General features: G+C 33.6%; 1 protein-coding gene across 6 annotated transcripts in view; it reads left to right on the top strand.

Moving 5' to 3' along the window:
* The window catches only part of LOC119608033 (protein furry), a 132552-nt gene extending 116422 nt beyond the window's left edge, over window positions 1-16130 (top strand). For 4 of the 6 annotated variants that reach the window (XM_037962259.1, XM_037962263.1, XM_037962260.1 and 1 more), the window contains 19 exons: window positions 2712-2831; window positions 2934-3067; window positions 3165-3263; window positions 3320-3454; window positions 3612-3783; window positions 5907-6012; window positions 6225-6366; window positions 6461-6624; window positions 7904-8069; window positions 8137-8260; window positions 8519-9079; window positions 9185-10080; window positions 10140-10646; window positions 10706-11269; window positions 13480-13527; window positions 13655-14626; window positions 14688-14933; window positions 15088-15451; window positions 15518-16124. In XM_037962259.1, coding sequence (XP_037818187.1) covers window positions 2712-2831; window positions 2934-3067; window positions 3165-3263; window positions 3320-3454; window positions 3612-3783; window positions 5907-6012; window positions 6225-6366; window positions 6461-6624; window positions 7904-8069; window positions 8137-8260; window positions 8519-9079; window positions 9185-10080; window positions 10140-10646; window positions 10706-11269; window positions 13480-13527; window positions 13655-14626; window positions 14688-14933; window positions 15088-15451; window positions 15518-15705 — 5708 coding nt within the window. In that variant the 3' untranslated portion in view covers window positions 15706-16124. Of the gene's footprint in view, window positions 1-2711; window positions 2832-2933; window positions 3068-3164; window positions 3264-3319; window positions 3455-3611; window positions 3784-5906; window positions 6013-6224; window positions 6367-6460; window positions 6625-7903; window positions 8070-8136; window positions 8261-8518; window positions 9080-9184; window positions 10081-10139; window positions 10647-10705; window positions 11270-13479; window positions 13528-13654; window positions 14627-14687; window positions 14934-15087; window positions 15452-15517 lie in introns of all 6 variants that reach the window. The other 2 variants (XM_037962262.1, XM_037962264.1) reach the window with 2 other exon arrangements.
* Window positions 16131-16741: the final 611 nt, after the last annotated feature.

Genomic DNA, 16741 nt, shown 5'->3' on the forward strand with positions numbered 1-16741 from the left:
AATATTCCACATTATTCCACTCTACTTTAGTTAGTTAGTTAGTTAGTTAGTTAGTTAGTTTGTTAGTTAGTTAGTTAGTTAGTTAGTTAGTTAGTTAGTTAGTTAGTTAGTTAGTTAGTTAGTTAGTTTGTTAGTTAGTTAGTTAGTTAGTTGTTAGTTAGTTAGTTAGTTAGTTAGTTAGTTAGTTAGTTAGTTAGTTAGTTAGTTAGTTAGTTAGTTAGTTAGTTAGTTAGTTAGTTAGTTAGTTAGTTAGTTAGTTAGTAGTTAGTTAGTTAGTTTGTTAGTTAGTTTGTTAGTTAGTTAGTTAGTAAGTTAGTTAGTAGTTAATTAGTTAGTTAGTTAGTAAGTTAGTTAGTTAGTTAGTTAGTTAGTTAGTTAGTTAGTTAGTTAGTTAGTTAGTAGTTAGTTAGTTAGTTAGTAGTTAGTTAGTTAGTAGTTAGTTAGTTAGTTAGTTAGTTAGTTAGTTAGTTAGTTAGTTAGTTAGTTAGTTAGTTAGTAGTTAGTTAGTTAGTTAGTTAGTTAGTTAGTTAGTTAGTTAGTTAGTTAGTTAGTTAGTTAGTTAGTTAGTTAGTTAGTTAGTTAGTTAGTTAGTTAGTTAGTTAGTTAGTTAGTTAGTTAGTTAGTTAGTTAGTTAGTTAGTAGTTAGTTAGTTAGTAGTAGTTAGTTAGTAGTTAGTTAGTTAGTAGTAGTAGTTAGTTAGTTAGTAGTAGTTAGTTAGTTAGTTAGTTAGTTAGTTAGTAGTTAGTTAGTTAGTTAGTTAGTTAGTTAGTTAGTTAGTTAGTTAGTTAGTTAGTAGTAGTTAGTTAGTTAGTTAGTTAGTTAGTTAGTTAGTTAGTTAGTTAGTAGTTAGTTAGTTTAGTAGTTAGTTAGTTAGTTAGTTAGTAGTTAGTTACTTAGTTAGTTAGTTAGTAGTGTTAGTTAGTAGTAGTTAGTTACTTAGTTACTTAGTTACTTAGTTACTTAGTTACTTAGTTACTTAGTTACTTAGTTACTTAGTTACTTAGTTACTTAGTTATTAGTTACTTAGTTAGTTAGTAGTTAGTTAGTTAGTTAGTTAGTTAGTTAGTAGTTAGTAGTTAGTTAGTTAGTTAGTTAGTTAGTTAGTTAGTAGTTAGTTAGTTAGTTAGTTAGTTAGTTAGTTAGTTAGTTAGTTAGTTAGTTAGTTAGTTAGTAGTTAGTTAGTTAGTTAGTTAGTTAGTAGTTAGTTAGTTAGTTAGTTAGTTAGTTAGTTAGTTAGTTAGTTAGTTAGTTAGTTAGTTAGTTAGTTAGTTAGTTAGTTAGTTAGTTAGTTAGTTAGTTAGTTAGTTAGTTAGTTAGTTAGTTAGTTAGTTAGTTAGTTAGTTAGTAGTTAGTTAGTTAGTTAGTTAGTTAGTTAGTAGTTAGTTAGTTAGTTAGTTAGTTAGTTAGTTAGTTAGTTAGTTAGTTAGTTAGTTAGTTAGTTAGTTAGTTAGTTAGTTAGTTAGTTAGTTAGTTAGTTAGTTAGTTAGTTAGTTAGTTAGTTAGTTAGTTAGTTAGTTAGTTAGTTAGTTAGTTAGTTAGTTAGTTAGTTAGTTAGTTAGTTAGTTAGTTAGTTAGTTAGTTAGTTAGTTAGTTAGTTAGTTAGTTAGTTAGTTAGTAGTTAGTTAGTTAGTTAGTTAGTTAGTTAGTTAGTTAGTAGTTAGTTAGTAGTTAGTTAGTTAGTTAGTTAGTTAGTTAGTTAGTTAGTTAGTTAGTTAGTTAGTTAGTTAGTTAGTTAGTTAGTTAGTTAGTTAGTTAGTTAGTTAGTTAGTTAGTTAGTTAGTTAGTTAGTTAGTTAGTTAGTTAGTTAGTTAGTTAGTTAGTTAGTTAGTTAGTTAGTTAGTTAGTTAGTTAGTTAGTTAGTTAGTTAGTAGTTAGTTAGTTAGTTAGTTAGTTAGTAGTTAGTTAGTTAGTTAGTTAGTTAGTTAGTTAGTTAGTTAGTTAGTTAGTTAGTTAGTTAGTTAGTTAGTTAGTTAGTTAGTTAGTTAGTTAGTTAGTTAGTTAGTTAGTTAGTTAGTTAGTTAGTTAGTTAGTTAGTTAGTTAGTTAGTTAGTTAGTTAGTTAGTTAGTTAGTTAGTTAGTTAGTTAGTTAGTTAGTAGTTAGTTAGTTAGTTAGTTAGTTAGTTAGTTAGTTAGTTAGTTAGTAGTTAGTTAGTTAGTTAGTTAGTTAGTTAGTAGTTAGTTAGTTGGTTAGTTAGTTGTTAGTGAGTGAGTTATATTTATGTTTCTCAAATATTCGTTAAATATTCATTAAATATTCGTTTTCGATTCATATGTATTTCAATATTTACCTTCATAAACCTTGTGTCGTATAAGTGTTAAAAAGATTAAATATCTCTCATACGTACTGTATCACATAAAATACATTTATCACAAAAACCAAAACATTCCCCTTCTATGTCTTTATTTAATTCAAATAGTATTCAATAATTAAGAGAATTACTCAGAATAAGAGTAGTTCAAAATAAAGAGATCCATTGGAAAGATATTCCAGTTACTTGGTGTTGTTTTTATATTGTGAAATATTATTTGTAAAGTTTAGTATTAAATAACATTTTATCGAGAAAACTACGCTTCGGTTAAGAAGTTTTTATAAAGATTTGCTTTCCGTATTTTCGTCATGTCTAGTATTAATTTCACTATTATTTAAATATTATTGTTTATATTTGTATACTTTGTAACTTTTATATTTATCTTTTTCTCTTTTCTTTTAGAAGATGACAAAGTTGGCACTTTGGATGTGTTGCTTAGCAGCGCATATTGTCGTTCTCAAAGATTTCTATCGAAACAGTTGGCTCAATTGCGTCCTGAATTAACCATGTCTATGTTTTCCGGTATGCAAGTTTTACTTAATAATTTGTTTTGTTTGTGTATAGACATTATACATTTTAAAAGTAAATATTTATTAACATTTTATCTGCATTTTTTTTTCATAGAAATCACTCATCGTTTTCAAACGGCACGTGAAGATGTTCGCACGCTGTTACTTCAGTGTTTGCAACCTTGGTTGCACAATATGGAATTAGTGGCAACCACTGTGCCGCCAGCAACTCCTCTATCTTATATTATGGTAAGTATGTATTCAGCATTGAATTCTACTTTGCCAATTATTATAGAAAATGTCGATATGCTATTTGACGTTATTTAATTTGTTTAACATTTTTTAGTACTTCCCTGATTCTGGTACTCGTGGTCGCAGAGAGGGCACTGGTTCTACGGAAGCAACTGAAATGATTCTCAATAATTTGTTCTATATAACAGCTAAGGTAAGTTATTTGTCGGAATCATTATAATTTTAATAATTAATTGTGTTTCTGTTTAGTTTTCGGATACACATCCACGTGATATAGAGGAATTATGGGGAACTTTGTGTCAATTTTGGCCCAACAATTTAAAAGTGATTTTACGTTATTTGGTTATTATGAGCGGAATGTCACCAAATGATCTATTGCCTTACGTAAGTTGCTTAATATACTATCCCACTTTTTCTCAATGTCTTGTTATTTTTTATCTAAACGATATATTGAAAGTTTTCATACAACATATTAACCGGAGATTGAAATTGTGGCCCTATGTCTTTTTAAAATAGAAAATGTTATTCTTTATTTTACCAGGCTAAGCGTGTTGCTTTGTATCTGGCTCGAGCTTGCCCGGATCGTTTGCTGGATGAGTTAATGGCAGAACTGCAAACTGTGGAAACGCTTAATTGTTTAATTGAACGCACTGAAACACCACCTTTTTATCGTTTAACTAGTATGCGAAAGGCTTCAAGTCATTCGGCCGATGGTAAGTTAAGAATTTTCTTTAAGTTCATACTGAAATATGATCATTTCCGCCCTATCGGTTATGGAAAAATAACCAGTAAAACTGACATATATGTACTTATTACATATGCATAAAATTAATCTGTAAAAACAAGTAAGAAATTATAGTCGGGCGTGGCCGACCATATGATACCCTACATCAGTTATGAATATTAAATGTGATTTATTTTTCATAATAAAGCATTTATCTTCAATATTCCCTTGTTTTGATATATTTAATCAATTTATGGATGAAAAACTAATTTTCTGAAAGAGGCTTTATATGGGGGCTAGGGGCAAATATGGACCAAGCCCGATAAAATTTTGTGAATATATTTATATTGACATAATATTTTATTGTGCTGAATTTCATCGCGATATTTATGTTTATAAGCTAATTTGGGACATTCAAGTAATTTTCTGAAGGGGACTTTGTATGGGAGCTAGGGTCAAATGTGGCCCGATCTTTATTTGGCAGGGTCATCAAGACTTCTATAAAACTTAGTTGTGCCGTATTTTATCGATATATTTGTATATTTAATATAATTATGAGCTCAGAAGCCCTTTTCGGGGGGTTCTGTTGTATGGGGGCTAGGTGAAATAATGGACTGATTTTAACCATTTTCAATAGGCTTCGTCCTTAAGTCAAATAAAACGTGCGTGCCAAATTTCATCCAATTGTCTTGAAAATTGCGACCTGTACCTTGCGCACAAGGTTTACATGGATAGCCAGCCAGCCAGACGGACGGACGGACATAGCTTAATCGACTCAGGTCTAAAAACACTTGAACTATAATGATAAGACATGTTAAGTATAAATAAAATCTGTTCAAAATATTGCAATTGCACTCGTTGGCAAAAATGAGGGCACAATAGAATTAGCCCCCCAATAAGGTTAATTATTGTTTTAAAACGTTCGACAAAAAGTCAATGCATAGGAAAAATAGAGTCATTTCCACTAACGTCTTATAACTTGGTTACGTACATATGTATGTATGTACCTACTCTATGTAATCGAGAGTGAAGACAGTCATCACTTTAGTGTTGTCACTTTACAGTTCTCAATTGTTGTAGAAAGTAGACGCTTAACTTAGAACTACCGGCTAGTCATCTCGTAGCCGGTAGTCGTAATTGGTAGGTTACATAGGTTTTTATACACAAAAAGGTATATTGTTTTATTTCTATTTTATAGTAAGGGACAGGAGAATTTTAGGAATTAACAAGTAGGAAAGTATAGTCGGGCATGGCCGACCATATAATACCCTACACCATGAGTATATTTAAAAAAATTTTATTTTTCACAAAGAAAATTTTATGTTGAATTTTACCTTAATTCCAAAGTATTTAAGCGATTTATTGATAAAAAAACAAATTTTCTAAATGAGGCTTTATATAGGAGTATAGGTCAAACATGGGCCGATCCTCATTAAATTTGGGAAAAGGATATATTTTTAAATAATAGTTAATTATATTGAGTTTCATTGCGATACAAATGGTTACAAGTCAATTTTAGACGTTTAAGACATTTTTTGAAGGGGGGTTTGTATGGGGGCTAGGGTCCAATAAGGGCCGATCATTACGAAAATCTGCAGTGTCATTTATACTTATATAAAACGTATTTGTGCAAATTTTTAGAAAGATAATAGCATATTTGACGTAGTTATGGCATAAAAAGCCCAAATAGGAGGTACGGTTGTATGGAGGCTAGGTGAAATAATGGACCGATTTCAACCATTTTCAATAGGCTTCGTCCTTGTGCCAAAAAACAAGCTTGGTCCAAATTTCATCAAATTATCTTGAAAATTGCGGCCTGTACCTTGCGCAGCCAGCCGGACAGACGGACGGACATGTATGTCTTAATCGACTCAAAATGTGATTCTGAGTCGATCGGTATACTTAAAGGTGGGTGTAGGACCAATATTTTTGTGTGTTACAAACATCAGCACAAACGTATAATACCCTCCCCACTATAGTGGTGTAGGGTATAAAAAGTTAAATTAAAATTTAAAAATTTTAAAAAACACTATGGTATAGGCTACAACCGACTTACTTGTTTTAATTAGAAATTGCAATATTTTAATAATATTTTATTTTAATTTATTTAAGGTCAACCTGTTGGTGGTATTAATGATTCACGCATACAAGATCTCACCGTGGAAAAAGGCACCATACATACTAAACGTCATAGTGGCGAAGATCCTATTAAAACTGGGTAAGTACTGCGAAAAATATGTTCATTAACTTAAAATCATCAGTTTATTCTTCTTTAATACAAATACATATTGTTCAACAGAAAATAAGTATAGTATTTTTATTATTAGAAAATAATATACACAAATAAGCAAAAAATGTAAAATACTACTTCAAGATTTTATGTAGTAAAATTAATACTTAATTACATGATTATTTTATTTTTAATTCCAGTACTTGTAAATCTGACAGCGGCATAAGAGCATTTACACAAGCCACTAACAATCGGCCACCTCGTGGTGCTGATAAAATACGAGCAGCATCAGGACCATCAATATTACCAAGGCCAGAAGATATTTTAATCAATGATCCAGAGGTAAATGATACATAAAATGAAGCAATATTGAAAAATAGTTACATTATTAAATTGTATAATATTTATTAATTAATACTTTTCTTACTCATTTTAGTTGCGTCAAGAGGAAAATGTCGAACTACGTTCATCAGATGCTGCACAAACAGTTTCAGCATCTACCGCGCCACATCCATTGCCAATGCCTGAATATGGTGGTTATTTTGCTCCACTTACAGAATTCTTGCCAGACGTTAGTTTGCCAATAAGCGGTTTTCATCGGTATGTATTTCAATGAAAGCTACTTACATACATATTTCTTATAATCTATATTTATACCCTACACCACTTTAGTGGGGAGGGTATATTGGGTTTGTGCTGATGTTTGTAACGCACAATAATATTGGTCCTATACCCACCTTAAATTATACCAATCGGCTCAGAATCATTTTCTGAGTCGATTTAGCTATGTCCGTCCGTCTGTCCGTCTGTCCGTCCGTCCGTCCGTCCGTCCATGTAAACCTTGTAATCAAACTACAGGTCGCAATTTTGAAGATAATTCAATGAAATTTGGTCCCAGGGACGAAGCCTATTGAAAATGGTTAAGATCGGTCCATTATTTCACATAGCCCCCATACTACTGAACCCCCCAATAGGGCTTGTAATCCTTGTAATCAAACTACAGGTCGCAATTTTGAAGATAATTCAATGAAATTTGGTACATGATTTTCTATTGTCCCAGGGACGAAGCCTATTGAAAATGGTTAATATCGGTCAATTATTTCACCTAGCCCCCATACAACTGAACCCCCGAATAGGGCTTTTAAAACTTGTAATCAAACTACAGGTCGCAATTTTGGAGATAATTCAATGAAATTTGGCACATGATCTTTTATGGTACCGTAGATGAAGCCTATTGAAAATGGTTAATATCGGTCCATTATTTCACCTAGCCCCCATACAACTGAACCCCCGAATAGGGCTTTTAAAACTTGTAATCAAACTACAGGTCGCAATTTTGGAGATAATTCAATGAAATTTGGCACATGATCTTTTATGGTACCGTAGATGAAGCCTGTTGAAAATGGTTTACATCGGTCCATTATTTCACCTAGCCCCCATACAACTGAACCCGCCGAATGGGGCTTTTAAGTTCATAATTATGTTTAATATACTCATATCTCGACAAAAAGCTGCAATAACCAAGTTGTATAAAAGACTTGATGACCCCCACGAATTCCATAATAATAGGTTCTCATATGACCCTAGCCCCTATGAAAAGCCCCCATCAAAATTTCACTTAAATGTCCACAATTTTATTCAACAATAAACGGCTTAAGTATGTATATCTAAGGCAAGGTACAATTCAACTTAAATGCTTTATTATGGCAACTAAATCACATTATATTTTTGTCAAAGGTGTAGGGTATTATATGGTCGGCCTCGCCCGACTATAATTTCTTACTTGTTTTTCTTTTCTTTAAGTTGTAATAATATACCTTTGCTGGAATGTATTGGCATTTTTTAATTTGTATGTTTTCTTTTTGTTCCCTTTAATTAGTTGCAATGTGGCCGTCATGTTACTCACCGACATTGTTGTGGATGGAATTCCAGGAATTGACTGGACTTTACATTTGCCTTTAATGTTGCACATATTATTTTTGGGTCTGGATCATACTCGAGTCATCGTACGCGAACATTGCAAACAATTATGTATGAATTTATTGGTATGTTGCTGAGAAATAGTTTTAATTTAAATCACTAATAAATATTCAAATGACCATTTTGTTATAGATTGTATTAGCTGAACACAATGACCATTTGACGGTAGCACGTATTTTGTTGAATAGTGAAACTACTGATCTTGATCTGGGTTTAACGGTGCCCTCGTTGCCAGTAATTGATAATAATTTTACAGGTATGTACAGAATATTGTCAATTCAGTTAGGACATTGGAGGTCGGAGTACAGTTCGTGGTTTCATTAATAAGCGTAAACTTATTGTCGAATTGTTTAATGTTGTTGCATGTTGTTCAATTTATTGTCCTAGTCATTGACAAGGTTTATCTAGAAATGCTGTAGGGTACAAATAATCCTTAACAACATTAATAATTGCAAAAATTCTAACTAAATAAAGTTGATCAGAAGCTAATTAAAACTGCCTTTGTATCTTTCAGAATCTCATCAAGAATTTGATAGCTATCTTTACAATAATTGTTGCATTATTGCGGCCACTGCACCAACATCTCAACTAACAGGTGCTGCAGCATCAGCAGCTATTTATGCACAATATCCAGGAATGTCCATGCAAAATAATCAAATTCCTCTGTATCATCAGCACGTGATTCTAAGTAATCAACAGCAACATTTGCCACAACAGCAACAACAACAATTGATTACGACGTCAAATGGCCAACAGCAAACACAACAAGAAGTACATACTAATCTACAACAACCACCGCCCATTAATCAATCGTCACCTTCATCATCAGCAGCTCTAACACAACAACAAGTGCAGCAGCAACAACAAACACAAAACATTGTAAATACAGGAAATTTACAAATAAATCCAAATACCACCGAAAATTCTGAAGTTCCTTTAATAATTGCTGACGAAAATGCCCCACCACAACCTGGGCCAACAATGCCAATAGCGCATGTTATCAAAAGTCTGTTGAAATTCTTGGCACAAGACTCCTGCCAACCACTATGGAATTATGAGGATATAACAGCAAAAGGTAATGACATATTTTTTTGGAAATATTTGCTAGGATGACAGCAAATGCTAACGTTTTTTTTTCAATCATATTTTCGCTTTATGTTTCTTTTTAACATCCTTTCAGTTTGGTCCATAAAATCTGCTGAACAATTAAGCTGTTTCCTACGCCATATTGTTAAGGTTTTCGCCGATAGTTATCCTCAAGCTCGCATTGCCGAACGTTGGGCCCAGACTGCCTTACAATTGGGACTCTCATGTTCCTCGCGTCATTATGCCGGACGTTGCCTACAAATATTCAGGGCTCTAAATGTACCCATCAACTCCAGAATGTTATCGGATATTCTATCACGTTTAGTGGAAACTGTGGCAGAACAGGGTGAAGATATGCAGGGATATGTTACCGAACTATTGTTAACATTAGAAGCAGCTGTTGATAGTTTAGACTCAGACTTTAGACCCTTGGATGTCATGAAGGATATATTCAAAAGCACTCCTAATCTAAACAATAAAGATGGTGGTCCAAATTCGATTTTATCGGGTGGCAAGAAATCTCCCTCTGGCATGACACCTCAATCTCCTAACTTTTCCGTACAAAGTCATGCACGCAGCACAAGTTATTCGGTGTCATATTGTGCGCGAAAATCTACAAATTCACCTTGTGATAAACAGGTGGAACTACGTAATCGGGCCACTGGCATAGACATGGAACGTAATATGACTAAATTCGGCATTGTAAGCGGATCAGCCTTGTCACGTTCTCGTAGTGCTCAGAGTTTGAAGATGTTGGGTGATACAGCTACCCAAGATGATAAAATGACTATATTGGCTCAATTGTTTTGGTTATCTGTTTCCCTATTGGAAAGTGATTATGAACACGAATTTCTATTGGCTTTAAGACTGCTAACTAGGGTTTTGCATCGTCTGCCTTTGGATCGACCAGATGCTAGAGATAAAGTAGAAAAGTTACAGCAACAACTGAAATGGACTGCATATCCAGGAGTTCATGCTTTATTGTTAAAGGTATGTTTCCAAGGGAGTAGTTCCTGTATACTAATGCTTCAAGTTCTTCTTTATTTCAGGGTTGTACTCATACCTCTACCTATGAGCCTACCATTACACTGCTTTCACAATTTGCCCCATTGCTCAATTTGCCAGTCTGTGATCCCACACAGAGTTGTGCTTTTCCCATGAATGTTATAGCCCTCCTGCCCTATATGTTGTTGCATTATGAAGATGCCAATGAAATTTGTATACGTAGCGCTGAGAATATAGCTCAGGTGTCATCTGAACTGGGAGCCAAGTTGGAGAATCTAGGCACAGTTATGACTTTGTATAGTCGTAAAACTTTCTGCAAAGAATCCTTCCAATGGACGAAGTGTGTGGTGAAATATTTACATGACACTTATGCCCATATGGGTCTACATATGTTGGCATTTCTAATAGAAATTCTAGAGAAGGGACCACAACAAATCCAAGTGCCCGTATTGAATGTAATACATTGTATGTTACACTATGTCGATTTAACACCGCCTCAGGCTCAGACTATAAATGCTGATTTACTAAGAGCTATTGGAAAATATTTGGAGGTAATAGACTATTTCAAAACATATTTTGTTTTAATATTTAATAATTCCACTTCCTTTAGACCACCAATTGGAAAGATTCCCTTAAAATATTAAAACTTATTGTCACGCGCAGCTCTTCATTGCAAGTGGTGCCGCCCAGTGAGGGCGGTAGCGTTGGGTTTTCGTTCTCTTTCTATGGTACATATCCGGATTCGGATATGTTCTGTAAAAAGGAACTAGCCGGACGCACAATGGAATTTACCTTCGATGTCTCGCAAACTCCTTTAATAGGTCGTCGTATTTTACTGAAAACCGAAGATAATGCAGCTGGCTCTAATGCAAATTCAAATTCTGCCTCAAACAATGCAGCAAATCAGACAGCCCAAAACCAAATGCGTTCGAATAACTACAACAATGGCTCACATTTGCATCAACAACCTTCCGCTGGTCACAACAACAACAACAGCAGCAGCAATGTTGGTACACCCAATTCACCCAGACGTAGTGCTAGTTTATCTCCAGCCGATACGGCTCCTTTGAGTGGCTGGAAACGTCCTTGGATGTGTCAAAGTCGAGTACGAGAGTGTTTGGTTAATTTACTAACCACTTGCGGACAACGTGTTGGTTTACCCAAATCGCCTTCGGTAAGTTTTTTGTTTGTTTTCAGTTAATTGTACATAGAAATCTAATTGAATTTAGATTGTAAACTTAATAAATCTCTTATACATATTTAACATTTAGACAATTGTTATCCAATCCCTCGTTTTTAGTTGCATGGTTAACTTTAGTTGTAAATTTTTTAAAAACTTACGTTTATAAATTGATAAATTCATTTGTTTAAATAATTTTTCCTCCTTTTTGCCTCTGCCCTTATTCCTTATTATGTTCATACATTTAATGGTAATTTAGGATGATTTCATAAACTCCATATGCTCCAAGGTAATAAACATTATTTGTATGTATAACTAACAAAATTTAGTAAAACACACAAACTAGTACACAACGCTTTTAATTTGAAAACTCTCTGCTGAAGAAATCAACTATTATTTTGTTGTCTTTAGAAATGTGAATATGGATTTTATTCCCTTATCTTAAATTTAATAAATAGTTATTTACTCGAACTTAACATTGCCCTCTTATTGCTTCTTACATTAGCTTCTTTCCCTTTAATTAAAACATATACTCTTGCTGCGTTTTTGGATATTGAGGGAACCTTCAATAATGTAAAGATTTGGGTTATTAGGGACTCGCTTATGGAGCTCGGATTTCAGGACTTCTGTATGCTTAGCAGAAAAATTATTAACTCGAACCTAGGGGATCACTGTATTAGGAGAAGGGTTACCAGGGGGACAGCACAGGGGATGTTTTATATCCTCTTCTGTGGCTACTAGAGATTCATATAACCTTAGGATATCGTTAATATCTAAAGGACATAAATATGAGTGTAAAGGTAGGAAGATCTTTGACTATACTGCACTAGGTGAATTCTAGTGATGGTCTGGGCCTAATCTATCTTATGGTTGCATTGTCTGGTGTGAAGTTTTGAGAAAGGACATTTATAGAAAGATGATCAACAAAGATCAAAGGTGTTCCTCTATTGGCATTACTGGTGTCATTAGAAGCTCTCCACAAGCGGTTTGGGGTCATCTATAGAACATTTTTGTAGCGGGTAGCAATCATACAAAAATTCTGTACGAAGTAGGTCTACTTGATCAGGGTAATTCCCTTCGCGAAATTATAGATTACGATATCTATAATTCTCAAAGCATTGACTTGTCACACGGTACATTCGCGCCTGGTTGATTGTAGAAATGCCCTTAGGGACATTATGAGACTGTTTGTCATTAGACTGTGTTGGGTGCCGGGGCACTGTGATGTGCATGGTAATAAGGTTGCGGGAGAACTGTTTAGATTAGGTTCGAACCTAGATACCCACCCATTTGTCGCTGTTATAGATTGATATACGAAAGAATCCGTGACATCATAAACCAGTCCTGGAATAGTAGATTGGATTGCATAATATCAAGGGCCCTAAGGCCAACACTTGATATGGGAGCTTCCAAAATACTTATAGGACTGAATAAGCGCCGTCTAAGGATTCTGAAAGGGATGCTTATGGGGCATTGCACAGTTAAGGCTTTTGTCAGTAAGTGGAACAGTAATATACCGGAAAATTGCAGGTTATGCGAGGATGAGGAGGAATTATATCAATCGAGCATATAATTTGTCACTTTCCTATCTGCTAGGATACAAAATCAACTGGGGGAAATTGCGGGACTCAACCCTCGCAGTCCGCTAGGTTTTGTCAAGGGAATTAGTCACATTTTCGACTGGGCTTTTAGGGGGACATAGATTTTTTCTCTAATTTTTTTCTTCTTTAGGGTACTGTCTTAGTAAATCTTGTGGGTTGTAATCCCTTGGGAATAGACCTGTTTCCATTCATATATTATTTTTTACCTATATTCTTCTTTCTTTCTTGTTTTCTTGTAGTATTTTTGTTTCTATGTCTTTGAATCTTCACTCTTTGAAAGGAATTAGAATGGACCTTATGGTCTCCTAGTAGATATGCACATTTTATGGTGCATAACCCTATAAATATTAATTCTAATTCTAAATTAATTTTGAAAACTAAAACCGGAATTAGAACACATTTTCTAAAGATAACAAAAAGAGACTCATTCACCCACATAAAATGCTTAATTTTTCTACTTGTAGTTTTATTTTTACTCCGCTTCTTTATTTAAACATATAAGCTTGTGCATGTGTCTGTCTCTCTTTTTCAAAAGTCTCTTTCTATCGTTGTAAAATTTATTTTTAAATTTATAATTTACTTTTTGCATGCTGAAATTTCCAGTCTTTAAGCCCTACGCTTCTAACTGGATCAATAATCACCAGACAAAGCGTAAGCCTTTTCATTACTCTTTCTAACAAATAAACTAAAATAAAAACTAAATGTCTATTAAAGCTTTTTATGTTCCAAAAAAAGGAGTGTTTTAGCAAAATTTAAACTAATGCTCTTTTTACTTTAGGTTATATTCAGTCAATCTTCGGATCTCATGGAAAGACAGTCTTCGGCTGCTTCCTCAACCGAAGAGACATCCGGACCTCAGGGTGATTTAAGCAGTGGTTCACGCCGCGATGATGGTCAACCAGATTTTACCGTTTTCAAAGATTTCGATTTCTTGGAATATGAAGACAGTATAGCTGGTGAATCGACGGACAATTTCAATTGGGGTGTTAGACGTCATCAGCTGTTTGAGGGAGAGGAGGATATGTTCAATTGTGGTAGTGGCATGGGTGGTGGAGGTGGCACTGGATCCATTAAAGGTGGCCATTCATCAGCCTTAGAGGATAGTTTCAGTGATAAAACACCAATTTTAAGTAAACGTAGAAGACAAACAGCTGATGACTCCTCCGATGAAGAAGCTGAATCTGAGTCACCCATAGACGAGGATCATCGTCAGTCCTACAAATCTACTTTTAATGTAGGGCCCCCTACATCTTTGAGTTTAAGGGAGAGACGTCGCCGAAATTCTGTTTCGCGCAGTGATACTAGTGGCTCTAGTGCTGGTGATTTAGGAGATATAACTCCCTGTAATGCTTCACCTCATTTGCCGGGCATCATACGTTTTGGTGCGGCCGTACGCGATGAAGCTGAAGAAAATTGGCGCAAACAATTACAGGCCATGTTAATAAATCAACCTTCGGCTCATACTTCCGAATTATTGATGCAACTGTATCGTCTTATCAAAGAGTTGACATTCAAAACGATTAGTATTTCAAAGGAAGCGAAGAAATTCTTTACCGGTATTGGTTCACAGTTGGGTAATAGAATTTCCTTATTTACCGATTTGCTAAGTTCAAGAGCTGATCCACCACGAGTTTGGTGTAGTGAAAATCAAACAACAACGCCTAGACTATTCGAGACGTTGCGTTTTAATGTACTCGAAATACAAGAACATTTGGAAACATTTTTCGATCGTAAAGATCAAGTATTGGAGGTGAGTTTAGTTATAACAATTAATGATTTAAATTAATTTATATTTTTTAACTTATTTACAGTGCTTGGACTCTGTTAAAACATCGTGTAAATTGTCTTTGTTTAATGAAAATGATGTGGCAGCTTCTGGCATGGATTTAGCCTCTACTTCTACCATTCCCTATATGCCATTTGATCCGGCCTCCACTGAAGTTGTATTGGACTTGGGAAGAGCTTTATATAAACTGATGTTTCAACTTTTGCTGCTCATTGAATCGAATCATAAAATAAGCTCGAATGTTGTTAATCATTTTAGACAAAATGAAAATGTAAGTTAAGCTGATGTCATTCTTCACTATATGAATCAGTAAATATTAATCCTCGAAAGTGTTAGGATATGATGGGCAGTTAGTTCATATGTCACGTTAACTAGTGACATAAAGAATTTACAAAGTTTTTAACTTCTAACTTTACTTCTTTTAGATGCATGACATATCTGATTTATATGCATTAGTTAGAGATGCCCTAGTGCGCAGCATAAGCGAAACTGAATTGGAGACACTTGACACGTCGACCTCAACAGAAGGCGAACATACACCAACTCCATCGCCCGGCATACCCATGACAAATGAAAAATTCGAGACAACTTTGCAAGAACTAATTGATGCTCAAAAATGGTCAACGGCCATAACGCATGTGCGTCAATACAAACGCATTACACAAATGACCAGTTCAAATTTAAATCTAACCATATTCTCGTATACGAATTTGGATAATCGCTTGAAATATGATGAAATGTCCATTATATTGAATGCATATGCACAAAGTATTATGAAAGATAGACAAGGTAAGTTGGCATTGGAATAATATTCATATGAACTTTTTTATACTGAATTATTTGTATTCATTTTAGAAGCATTTATTGTATCCAAATCGGACTCGGAATTATTTGAAGTTTATGCCATTTTATCGGAAAATCTATATCATGTTTCTAGTGCTTTGAACACTATGGAAATCAATATGAAAAGCTACAGCCAAAATCATGGTTCCAGTTCTCATGTTTTTCGCGGCGAATCTAGTGATATAGTGACCAATCTCTAAGATCGTTTAACTTAAACGATAAAAAGAGAATTCTTCTAGAAATTTACTCATTTTAATTGCACTTTTGTTATGAACAAAATATTCATATTCATATCTAAATCTAAATTTTGATTAGTTGATTTAAAAAATTCCCGAACAAAATTATGTTTAATTAGTTTTATTATTAATTATTTGTGTTAAATCTAGTATTGAAATTATTAAAAATAAACTGTGTTTAGTTTAATGTTTTGTGTTATTCTGAATAATTATTGCTTTAGTTTTTTGTTTTCGATTTAAAATTTTCTTATAAATGAAAGAAGGAAACGTTTTTTTTTTAGATTTTAAGATTTAATATTCGTAAAAATTACAAACAAATACAAATCTGCTCTATGTATTTATTATAAAAATAAACATTTGAAATAAAAGAATACAATTCATACATAATTTAAGTTAATTGTTTTTCATTAATTATAAACATGTATAAGAACATTTACATACATTCAATAAGTTATTATTTCACTTTTTAACCACAATTTTGAGAATGAACCATTAAAACAAAATAATATGCTTGGAGTTATTAGAACTGCGCCAAGGTTTGATATTCAACTTTTACATCTTCCGGGTCCATTAATGTAAAATAAGTTTACCTTTACTTTCCTACAAGAAAGAAACAAACATTAGCATGATTTAAGGAAATGTTTTAAATCTAAACCTTCAATTCTTTGTTTTAAAAAAGTGAGTAGGGAACTGAACAGTCTAGCTGACAGTGGTGTACAACAGCCTCTACGTGATTAGTGGGTAGTATCAGTAGTAGTATCCTAAATAGTAGAAGAACGTCTTTTATATTCCTTGGCATCATCTTCCGTATCTGCTAAAGATGGACGATTCCCTAGGCTTTTGTTTCATTGAGATTGTTTGACAACAATAATCCTCATCGAATTGCTGAAAATAAAAAACAAATTACATAAAATTCTTTAATATCATAAACAACAATTTTGCCGATATTTTGCTGAAATTGTTATGAAGTAAATTTAATATTAATTAGGAGTCAATGATA

Source organism: Lucilia sericata, unplaced genomic scaffold, assembly GCF_015586225.1.
Source record: "Lucilia sericata isolate MDLA Ls3-8-SP2 unplaced genomic scaffold, ASM1558622v1 Contig000777F_arrow, whole genome shotgun sequence".
In the NCBI taxonomy this organism is placed as follows: domain Eukaryota; kingdom Metazoa; phylum Arthropoda; class Insecta; order Diptera; family Calliphoridae; genus Lucilia; species Lucilia sericata.